At 39.7% G+C, this 12,584-nt stretch overlaps 1 protein-coding gene across 1 annotated transcript; it reads left to right on the forward strand.

Moving 5' to 3' along the window:
* The first annotated feature begins 1,442 nt into the window (after positions 1–1,442).
* On the forward strand, positions 1,443–12,192 carry LOC124252676 (sodium- and chloride-dependent glycine transporter 2-like). Its single transcript, XM_046686336.1, has 13 exons — positions 1,443–1,574; positions 2,300–2,518; positions 3,017–3,182; positions 3,829–3,967; positions 4,089–4,223; positions 5,031–5,134; positions 5,343–5,467; positions 5,688–5,800; positions 6,126–6,257; positions 7,181–7,280; positions 8,471–8,613; positions 9,961–10,116; positions 11,626–12,192. The coding sequence occupies exons 1-13, from the start codon at positions 1,469–1,471 to the stop codon at positions 11,815–11,817; spliced, it is 1,830 nt and encodes a 609-aa protein (XP_046542292.1). The 5' UTR covers positions 1,443–1,468; the 3' UTR covers positions 11,818–12,192.
* The last annotated feature ends 392 nt before the right edge of the window (positions 12,193–12,584 follow it).

Raw genomic sequence — 12,584 nt, forward strand, 5'->3', positions numbered from 1 at the left:
AGGGTCTTGGGGAGGCCGGTTCGAGTTCTTCTTATCCTGTCTTGGATACGCCATTGGTCTGGGAAACGTCTGGAGATTTCCCTACCTTTGCTACAGGAACGGAGGAGGTCAGTGTTCACGTAAAAACTGTGTAAACGACGAATGTATAATAAAACACTTTCCCGTTTATTTGTGAAACATCCGAGGGATAAAACAGGGTTTAGTCGTCCTTGCCTTGGTGACATTCAAAACATTCCAAAGTAAACGTGAGGATGAGGATTTAAAAACTTATTAAAACCACGGAGAGGTATCAATGGTCGTTCTCATCTAACCGAAAATCTGATTATATGCATGTAAAATCTAAGGGACATTGTAACATCTGCATGTGTGATGTTTAACCTGATTGAAGAACAATAGGGTGAAGTAACATGGGGTTAAAGATTAGTTCAATGACTGAATCTTATACCATTTCAGGTGTTCCCCACAGTAATATTGCTGGAATATTGCGGTGTAAAACTAAAACTCACTCACCCACTGAATTTTATAACTACCAATAGAAGAGCTTTGCCAAGAAACAGACTTTAGTGACAATGTGCCTGTGAACATTCGGTCTTCAGCAACCAATGCTTGTCGCAAGAGGCAATATTTAATTCCCGTTAAAGCTAAAGAATAAACATTCTAAACAATATACAAACATTTAATCCTGTCACACAACTGACGGGATCGGGTGGTCAGTCATGCTTATCTAGTTCTCAAGTCACCGTATCCCAACTGCGTAGATGGATGCGCATGATGTTAATCACTGGAATGTCTGGTCAAGACTTAATTATTTACAGACCGCTGTCATATAGCTGGAATATTAACAAACATCAGTGCCAGAAATTATCAGTAGGTTCTAACGGTACGAATACACTGACAAGCAATACATCGTATATAAGTTTATATATGTTACTGATATACACACATGAACCAATATATATCCTTGTGGGGAATGACCGCCTCAGTGGTGTAGTGGTTAGAGCGTCCGCCCGGAGAGCGGAAGGTCGCGGGTTCGATCCCCGACCGCGTCATACCAAAAGACGTTAAAATATGGTACTTGTTGGTCACTGCCTGGCGCTCGGCATTAATGGTACAACAAGGACTGGTCGACTCGGAGTCAGTATACTGTGTCTGAGTGGGGTATTCATGCTTCACTGCGGCATGGTATCTCAGTGGGCTAGCACTATAAAACCAGCTTCAGTCTGGGCTAGTACAAGCAGCCGCACATACACATACACACGCATGCACGTTGTCATATGAGCGAAATATTCCTAAGCACGACGTAAAACCCAATTTCACCTCACCTCACCTTGTGGGGAATCGAACCCGTGTGGCCGGACCACTTGCCCAGCTACCCTTTTGGACATTAATGACTACAAGAGTGAGATTTCTGTGTAAGAAAGACCACCCGATCCTGTTTTCAGCCACGTTCCTGATCCCTTACGTCATCATGTTGGTGGTGGCTGGTCTGCCGTTATTCTTCCTGGAGCTAGCCGTCGGTCAGTTCGCCTCCGAGGGGCCGATCACGGTGTGGAAGGTCAGCCCTGCGTTCCATGGTATGTACCATTGTTGTCTTTGCAGTCGGTAGTTATCCAGATCTGTCGTAGGATCAGGGACATGTTGCTCTTCAGCCGTAAATGCTCTACACCCAAACACTGGGCATTAGAGACGCTGAACCAATACAATGAAAGTAACTGCGTATATACACGGCAAAGGATACAACGACCCTTCACTAGCTAAGATAAAATAGACAACACTCTTTGGCAGATGAGCGTTCATGCATGATTGCGTTGACCACTGATCACTGAACTAGTACAGGTGTAATACGCTTCCTTGATGATTAAATATCAATGAATATAATTATTGTTGATTTATCTACTCTTACTGACCTCATTATTAATTTGAGTTTATTGATGTATAAACGCGTGACTTCTTTGTGCATAAGTAAATAATTAAATAATCACCTGCAGAGATACGTTTAGGCTGGGTTGGGTGCAGTGGGGTAGCCCAGTGGTTACAAAACTCTGGTTCGATTCCCCAAGTGGGTGCAATGAACCCATATCTGGTTTCCCGAGCCGTAATATTGTTGAAATACTGCTAAAAATAGGTATCGGTGTGAGCCAGTACTTATTCAGTTAGACTAGGTTGGTACTTGTTCATTGATTATTTTTTACACAATGAAGGAGAATACATAAATTTCAAAGTAACAAACTACGTCATGAGGGTTCAGAGGTCATATTACCAACGAGTACACTTGGTCTGTTGAACCCATATATTCCAGGCATCGGGGTTGCTATGGTGACCATCAGCGGCATGGTCTGTATCTACTACAACGTCGTCATAATGTACGCCATCTACTACATGTTCGTCAGCTTCGTCAGCCTGGATGGTTCAGTTCCCTGGGGATCCTGTGACAATCCCTGGAACACCAACTCCTGCAGGACGAGTTATCCGCCCCTAGATCTGATGAATGAAACTTCCAAGATGGACATACTTTTCTGTGAGATATACACACATATATTGCGTATTTGGTATATTCGTAAGAGGAGGACTAATACTTTAGGAAGTCAAATTAATCCGTAAACTTCAGAAACCTGCATCAAGTGTTTTCGGACATTTTGTACATTAGCAAAATGACTTCAAATTATGTTAACTGGACGTTAACCCATCGTCGCCATGTCGTTGACTAATGCCGTCGATGGAATTGTATCCGCTCACTTTTTTAGACAAATATCTTTGTCAATATATAAATTGTTTGATAAAATCTTAAACATATGTACCATGATACAGTTGGAATAGTAGTTGACTCAACAGAAACTTCGTATAATCTTTATACACTTACATTTATAAACGCTGCCCTATCAACTGATCTATCTCTGCTACTCTCAGTTTTTTAACCAAACACTGAATCGTGTTTAACTGCATAACCTGAACCTACGTGTTTAAGAAACATATGTCAGTTTTACGATACAATCCTGACAATGTCCTTATGTTCCAGCCGAGCTGTACAACAAAGACTGTGTAGTGTCTCTACTTGATCGCATCTCCATCAGTTTCAACAACACCTTGACCGACTTCTCGCAACTCAATTCATCCATGATCGTACATGATGCTACAAAGGAATGCCGCACACGGTTCACCTCGCCTAGTGCCGAGTATTGGGAGTTAGTAACAATACCTTTACACTTCAATTAACTTTTCCAACAGTCATCTTTCCCTATATGAGGAGCATTGATCCAGCAGCCCCAGCCTTTTGGGTCTAGATTTTGAAGTTAAAACGTTCATGTCTTTTCTCAAATATCAAAGTGCTTAATATACTCTGCAAAATGTTCAAAAGAGACAAGCAAAAGTGATTAGGGTTGTATGGTTTTTTTCTGTTTTGTTTTCTGATCATTTTTATGTGGAGGGCTTGGGGTGGGGTTGAGGGTTTGTCCCGGGAACAACTGACTTGAATTGAATCGTTATGTTTTTATAGTCGGAATCATCGTATTGTCGTCTCTGCTTTTATTAAACATTCTCTTGATTATCAAATATTGGACCATTTTCATATTCTTTTAAGACATCTGGGGAAAGTGGATACATTATTTAAAATACACAAAAAATCAACACCACTTCCCCTCAACACACAATCACACCCCAACCCCACACCCCAACCCCTTCACCCACACCCCAACCCCCACACCCCTCAGCTACATACGACAACAACTAGGAACGAGTGAACCGAATAATGTGTTTAAAATGTGTTATTTTCATATTCAGATCTCATATTCTCATTCTTTCAAGCCGTCACTGTATCACTGTATTTTCAAGGCGGCATGTGCTCCGTCTTCACGAAGCTGATGGCTTTGAAGACATGGGAAGCATCAGCCTGAAAAACGCTGCTAGTCTCGTGGTTGCCTGGATCATAGTCTTCGCTTGTATCATGAAAGGAATCAAGTCCTCTGGAAAGGTCGGTGTCAAGCAACAAATTTAAACAATGTAAAGTTAGTTCAACGTAATATTTACTGACGGTTTGACACACGTGTATATGTGTGTATAGGAATTCGTCTTAAGGCTCCTATTACTTCCAGGTCGTGTACTTCACCGCCACCTTCCCCTACATCATCCTGGTGGTCCTGCTGGTCCGAGGCCTGACTCTAGAGGGATTCGAGAAGGGCATTACATTCTACATGACTCCACAGGTCCACAGGCTGACTGAGGCCAAGGTAAGGAGATATATATTAAGGAATAATCAAATGTTCTTGTAGATATTATAATTACCTAGATACAGTTCCATAGAGATAAGGTGCTCATTCATTTTTCAGCAGAGCTCTTAAGGCACTTTCGTAAACTCTAAAATCGTGCCACGTCTAATAATATAGTAAAACGTGATTCATCTAACAGGTAAACAGCACATTTTGCTGTCGGGTAAAAGGATATGGATGAATAAAACTGCAAACATTTCACATTCATGAAAGTTATAAGTACTCTTAGACATATATCAGTATTGAAATTATTATTGCATAGGAATTATGGCTAAAATGTCAGAACTGACTATGGATTTATATGTGTATGTTTTCAAACGTGCTTTGGTCTTTTACTAACCATATTTCCGTCTGCACAAGCCATTTCTCAAAGTGAGATAACTCTCAACCGTTACTTTTTGGTCAGTCAGTATTTTTGGTTTGGGATTATTAGATGACGTATGTGATTGAGAAGACTTACATTCCAAAACATGTTTTCAGGCCACTGGTTGTATCAGCACACATCATGAAGATATATGTAAATTGTAAACAAATGTTATGTAGAATATTCGAATACAGTTCCACTTACCATGCTTTGTACTGTCCGCTGCAAGTACATCTGTAAGCCAGAAATCTAGTTTGTGCATAGGCTAAGAAAACAGGGGCTAATCGTTTGTGGCTTACTATTACTTCCAGCTTGTGTTATGGTGCGGAGGAAGATGTCGTTTCAAACACGAGTACTGTTATACAGGTATGGGGATCATTTCACACACGAGTACTGTTATACAGGTATGGGGAGACGCAGCCACACAGATCTTTTTCTCTTTGGGTGCTGGATTCGGGTGTCTGTTGACCATGTCCAGTTACAACAAGTTTAAGAACAACTGTGAACGGTGAGATCTTGTGCGTATTGTTGGGTTTAGTTATAGAATTAAAACAGTTCCTGGACCGTTTCTGTTAAACTGTCAAATTGAGGCAAAATATCACAGGTGCGTGCGTTTTCTTTGCAGATGTTCTTCCAAATTTTTATCGAGAAATATGTGGTATCGAATAAGTGTAGAATATATTGTATTTAACATATTCAATTGCTTATTCTTTCAGGGATGCTCTCATCGTCGCCATTATCAATTGTTGCACCAGTGTGTTCGCGGGCTTCGCCATCTTCTCCCTCCTGGGTTCCATGGCCCACACCACCAACAAGGATGTGGAGAGTGTGGTCGACCAAGGTGATTACCAGTTCAAAACTTTCGACAATGTTAAATATAGAATACCCCGTCTTGACTGTCCTCAGAAACTGATTCCGTTTGGTGTAAAGGGAAAAAATATCTGTGAAAATTATATGAATGGATCACTGAATATTCGCGACATATGTTTACGAAAAGGATATCCATGTCTGTCTATAGATCCTATCACTGCTACTCGACCTATTTAACCAAACGTTTTCAGGACCGGGTCTAGCTTTCATTGCCTACCCAGAAGGCATTGCGCAACTTCCGATGTCACCACTGTGGGCCTTCCTGTTCTTCTTCATGCTGTTAAACATTGGCCTCGACACTCAGGTTAGGAACTCACTCTTAAATGACTTGAGGACTCGAACTCGGGTCTTCGGGGTGGCGCGCGAACGCTTTAAAGACGAGGCTACTCAATCGCCCTGTATGGTAAAGAACACATAGGAATTCAGAGACCATGAACACATGAAAGGCATAATCCAAGTCCTGCAAGGAATTAATTATAATATACGATACGAACATGTATAGCAGAACTACATTTAGCTGTTAAAGAGACGTTGATTTCTCACTGAGATTCTGGATGTCATAATCCTCCCAGCTCATTAAGTTTTTGTGCTGACTCCTTGTGATAAAAATGTAAACCTATCAACCTCAGTTCGTCATGATGGAGACATTGATCAGCGGCATTAGTGACATCTTCCCACGTTTCCTGAGGACACACAAGGCTCCGTTCGCTGCATTCTGTTGTTTTGTTGGATTTCTACTCGGTCTGCCCCAAGTTACAAAGGTAGGCAGAACCCAACTAGACAACAACTAAATTTATTTCATGGCGTGTTAAAAAATGTCATAAAAACAAATTTATAGTTGTACCAAGGCACCCATGCGAAAGAAAACACAGAGTGCTTCATCATTCATTCGTGTGTGAACACGGCGTTTTGTTGAGATGAGTTGGATGATGCATTGACTTGTGTTGTTTTGTTGTTGAAGTGAGTGAGTGAGTGAGTGAGGTGAGGCTAAGTGGAGGTGAAAGCGAAACTGTATTTACGAGGAACAAAAATCTCTCTATAAACTGTCTGACAAGAGGGAAATCAATATTACGACTGCTCCAGGAGCTCTGTCTATGGAGATTTCATATGATTCATGTTCAAGGGCTGTTTCATTAAGGCTACAACATACAAAGCTTTTGTGAGGCTTTCCTAAACGTCTGTGGCAGGACATGGTAGGACAGTGGAGGACATTACCACAACATATGTCCGATATACAAGGGGTTGTGGGGTTCACTCGTCAGGCCGAAGACCCGGGTTCGATTCCCCACATGGGTACAATGTGTGAAGCCCATGTCTGGTGTCCCCTGATTGTCTGTTTGCTTGTATACCGTTATCGGAATGTAGAAGTACTGATAAGCAGCATGCACTTACTCTTTAGACAAATTGTGTGAGCGGCAGTTGCTACCGGTCCTCAAGACAATGTCACGCTGACCCATCTCGTGAACACTTAGTGCCACCACTTGTTTTCAGTGATACATTATCGTTAACTCTACTTCATGCATTTGACGCCATGTGGAATTCGTTTTCTGCAGATAATCGAGACCTTATAATTTCATTTTTAATACAAGAAATATGTTTGATATGTAATTTTATAGTAGATGATTATGAATAAATCCATGGCATAAGAATAATGCTTATAAAACTAAAACACTTACTCCCCCAGGGTGGTATCTACATGCTGACACTGATGGACTGGTACAGTGGCAGCTACAGCGTCATGCTGCTGGCTCTGGCGGAGATCATCTGCCTCATGTATGTCTACCGTAAGTACTTCATCTTCTCAAGCTTAAATATAAGTCAAGGTGCCCGCGAATGTCATTACACTCATCTATTTACAGTTTCGTTTGGCTACACGTTCAAGCAGTAAACTCTTTTCACTAGCCCCCAGTGTTGAACAGACGGAACTTTAACGTTAATGAACGTACGGGTAAACACAACGGAGGTTCCTGTTCCAGATTTTTTCTCTGATGTGATATCACTCATCAAGAACTGGAAACCCCTCATGAAAGGTCACATCAATCAAATTTTGACCGCCATAAATCGGATTTGAGGCAATGGGATGTTATCCTTTTAAAACAAATGTGACTCGCTTGATAATTTTTTTTCCACTTCACAAATTCGGAATAAGAGTCACTTTATCGATACAGAACTCAGACTGATACATTCGCTTATCTTGAACATAAAAGTAGCCTTCACTGATGGTGTTAAGAAAGGTCACATCACAGATGTGTCGAATCGGAGAAAAAGGTCAGGTTTAAATCAAATTTATCTATTTATCAAACTTCCAACTTCACCTCATGTTTATCCTTATGTTGTGATTGTTGTAAAATGCTGTACAATACTTTTGTTTAAATGATAGATGTTGATATTGTATTTAGATAGGATTGTGTTTATGATAGCAATGACATAACGCAATATTTAATAACCATTTTGTCTAAACCTCAGCATCATGGTCGATCAAATCCTCACTCACTGGTGACCTTGACATAGACGCACACCTGCTGACCTTAACTTTACAGTGATCCATGAATGTAGGTTCTGTACAGTATTGCTTCCTTCTTATGTTAACATCAATACCCGTATGTTAATGATGGGTTCTCTCTGTATACAGTAAACTTCGGTTATAGTTTTACGCCGCACTCAGCAATCTTCCAGCTATATGGCGGCGGTCTGTAAGTAATGGAGTCTGGACCTCACAATCCAGTGATCAACACGGTTATGACGAACTTAGAGCACCACCATATAGTAGTTCGTTACAATCATAGTTTGATTTACTTATTTCGACTAAAATATACAGCAAGGGTTGTATGCATTAGTTCGTTATAGGCGGTTCGTTATAACCGAAGTTTATTGTATATCTGTACACACGAATGTGTCAAACTCAGGTATTAGGTAGAAGAAGAATAAATAATTCCAACAGAAGAAAGTTTTTCACTTGTCGTAACCATTTAAGCTTTGGTTGGCTGGTTCTGGCCTCGGGATGGGAATAGGAAAAGTCTCCTCCCGTTCATGGAGGACATCGAGATGATGATTGGCCACAAGCCCAACCCCTACTGGGTCATCAACTGGGTCTTCCTGACTCCTGTCGTCATCGTCGTAAGCGCTGAAACTCTTAGACGTCGCCAACTGCTTACACGTTTGAAACATACACACCCGTGCATTAATTAAGCACCACCCTATTTTGAAAATAAGATGTGATGCTACAGCCATTAATTTTAAAAGCGTGTAGTTGAAGAAGCCTTATCCACTGACAGTTTTACAAATACCATAACTTTTTCTGTTCTTTATGAAAGAATATGTTTTTGAAAATGTGATTGGACTGAATTTTTACCCAAAATAACTATTCCTTCAATGCTCAAACTATACAATTAAATTAAGTTTTGACTAAAAATAACAATTCTGTTATATACCAAGATGACATTTACACATCAATTAGCTTGAATTGTGCATAATCAGGAAGAACCCGAATGTCAAAGATTCAGACCTTTTTCCAACAATTCAAATTGCTAATTGACAAAAAATGAAAAAAGGCCACATTAATAAGATTTTGGAATAATTGTTTATGATTTTGAGTTTATTGTAATGAATAAACACTTCTCCTTGCCGGATACTGATAATTACAGCTAAAATCTGTTTGTTTTGTTTGTAAGCAACTTTTACTGCATTTTAAAATTTTCCTTTTTTTTAGTTTGACCGTAACTTTTCCTCAATCTTAGTTTATAAACTTCCATCCATTCACGATAAATAACGAATTTATAGGCCACACAACAATCAATTATTACTTTCACTTTACAAAATAAGGGAACTTGTTTTAGGACAGAAAAACACCTGTTTTAAACGTAGGCAATTATCCTAATTAAAGTACTTGGTAATTTCAATGACGTTTTCGTTTTTGAAATGTTAAATGCTAGCTCTATCAAATTACAATGGTTATTTTTGGGAAAGAGTTTCGAATTTCATTTCGGACAAAATTAATTGGTAAAAATACAGGGTGGTGCTTATTTTATGCACATATGTAAATATGGTCTTCTACATAGTAGTTGCTTTTTACCAAAGTACCTTTTAAAATGCTACTTAAACTACGTGATCATTGAATACTTTTAAAGTTCATTTTAAATGTATACGTGAATATGTAAGTTTTATATCTGCTGATAATGTTAAATATTATAGCTATTTGTTCGTCACGATCCTCATACAATTTCCTTTTTAGCAGTGATAAATTATTTCTCAATAATAATGTCCAATTACCACAGCTTTAATTTGGCGTCATAATGGTCAATACAGAGGAATGTTACATATCCAAATATTTAACATTTTAAAAAAACTCTCTTAGATTATTTCTCCGATAAAGGTTTGGATAAATAACATGTACAAAAAGAGTTTTAAGCATGTTTTCAGAGGCAATAACTGTGTGACAAATACAAATGCTGTTTCTATTTGAAGTTCATCGTGATAGTGTCAGCCTCTCAGTACACACCGGCCTCCTATGGTGACTACATGTTCCCGCCGTGGGCTGAGGCGATTGGCTGGTGCATGGTTGTCGCCCCTGTTGCTATGATACTCCTCGTCATGGCTGTACAAGTCTGCAGATTGGGAATGGTAATTATGTTATTAACAACTGGGTTCCGATGTGTGATGAGTAACAAACCACATACAGGAGATTCATGTGCCGCTGTGGTTTGGCTAGCCTAGTGGTTAAAGCGTTTACTCATCAGGCCATCCACATTTTTTTTTATGTTTCTCATCTCCAAACTGGTGCTGATGAGGGGCGGGCGGGCGGGCCAAACAAAAAAATTAAAAGAAGAAAAGAAGCAGTTTGCCATATTCTTTTCAAGCTGGTGACAGAAAATGACCCTCCTACACTACCCAGACCATAAAAAGAGGCTTTTTTTATTGTGAGAATCCCTTTTTCTCAATTTTAGACAGTTCATATATCATTAAACATAAGGAAACTATATGGAATAATTATGCTTCAAACATTTAAAAGAGCCTCTTTAAATGTCACATTGTATCAGAATACAACAAAGTCAGTTCTTCAAAACTGGCACTTTCTTTATTTTTTGAGCGATTTATCACTTTTTGTATTATTTTTGGCCACCGGTCAAAGGCTGTTTTCCACTGGTAGCTCACTGGTTGCAGGTCCACAGTTTGTTTAATTTCCAAGCTCAATACGAATTAACACGATAGAAGATAACGGGAAAACGCCATGCAAAATCGGTATATTGTCACGGTATTACCTACGACAGAACACGAGACAGTGTAAGTCTCGGGTGTCATAGCATCTCTGAAATAATGTAAACTCACTTTATATATCAGCCCTTATGTTAATTCCGACGGCAATTCTTCAACTATTGCCGCTTTCAAGTTTAACAAATAGTTCTCATACGAGGCACTGGTATCGCTTCATTATCCACTGTTTTAATTCTTACTGTTACAATCACAACATTTCATTGGTTTGTCTTGAGTTTATTTAATGACACACAACCTGTACGAAACTTGTAATACACCCTACGCTACGTGCTTTGATAGACACATGCATGCAAGTCGGAGTCGAACCTTCCACTCCTCTTTAGCAATGATGTCTCTGGATGGGCATGTGTTGTGGCTTTTGTTTGACGGAGCACTTATCTCATCCATTGATACGTCTAAGTCTTATAAGGTCAGAGGCGCTGGGGGAACCTAGTGGTTAAAGCGTTCGCCCGTCACGCCGAAGACCCAGGTTCGATTCCTCACATGGGTACAATGTGTGAAGCCCATTTCTGATGTCCCCGTAGTGATATTGCTGGAATATTGCTATAAGCGGCGTAAAACTAAATTGACTCACTCTACAAGGTCAATAGAATAGTATATTATGTATATTCCAGTTTCCATCTCTGGTGTGTAGCGTATTCTGCCACTTAGCTCTGGCGGCTGGTGTCATACCTCCATAAGTAGTGTGTGATCAGTTGTGTTCCTGAACCTAGCTACGTCCGCTGATCGAATCATCCTCATTTCTATCCATGTTTCAGCGGCTTGAGATTTTTAAACATTTGGCCATGTTTGGAGTTCCCCAGGTTAAGCTAGTACCATACATTACACTTATGACACATTCACATTTTGTTCACACAGTTGAAAGCCTTCAGCCCAACACAGGGCTGGGGACCTGCACTTCCGGAACATCAAACGGGGAAATACGCCAGGAAGGCCGATGGAACTGTGAAGGATTCAGACATGCCCAAAGTCATTAGTGTTAAGAGGACTGGGAGCGCCACCTACAGTACCGGTGTAGAAAACAAGGCATTCTTCACCAACATATCCTAGCCTTACATTGTTGCAGTAGATGTCATAAATTTGTTTTACAACAAATAATATGTTGGTTTGTTTGGTTTTTTGGGGGTATTTTTTTCTTTAAATAAATCATTGGGAATTGGTTATTCCTTCTCCGTATTTCATCAAATGAGCATTCAGTCTGCATCCATGTGATATATTTCGTTTAAGAGCATCTGTGTACAGTGAGTTCAATTAAAACATGCTTATGCAGACTAAATCAACAGCTAAGTAAAAATTGTGTGTCATATGATTCATACCATGTTTTATGCTGTTATTTGTTGTTATTTCAAATTGGAACAATAAGTTAACCTTGAAATCTGTACACAAGAATTCATTGTGAAATCACCTATTAAATGATAAAATGAATTAGGTTGTAATTTCAATTCAAATTACTACGAAGTACTTACAAAAGACACACACAATAAAGTGTCATTACAAAATTCAAGGGCAGTAATATTACAACCAGAGCCTTCTCAGCCAACGCTCGTATTCTCTGGAACTCTCTTCCTATCAACCTTAGATCCTGCACTTCACTAGACTCTTTCAAGAAACAACTGAAAACCTACTGACCCTGTAAAAGCGCCACTAAGCAGCATCGGTTGGACATTAGGAGCTCAACAAGTGCATTACTATCATTAATAAGAGACTACATATGATAGCAGTAGCCAGAAGTAGTTCTTATTCAGTAATAACCATACTCGCAATCGGACCAGGTTGGTTGGTTTGTTGTTTAACGCCGCACTCAGCAATATTCCAGC

The sequence above is a fragment of the Haliotis rubra genome, unplaced genomic scaffold, assembly GCF_003918875.1.
Source record: "Haliotis rubra isolate DU_JTF1 unplaced genomic scaffold, ASM391887v1 Scf520, whole genome shotgun sequence".
Taxonomy (NCBI): Eukaryota; Metazoa; Mollusca; class Gastropoda; order Lepetellida; family Haliotidae; genus Haliotis; species Haliotis rubra.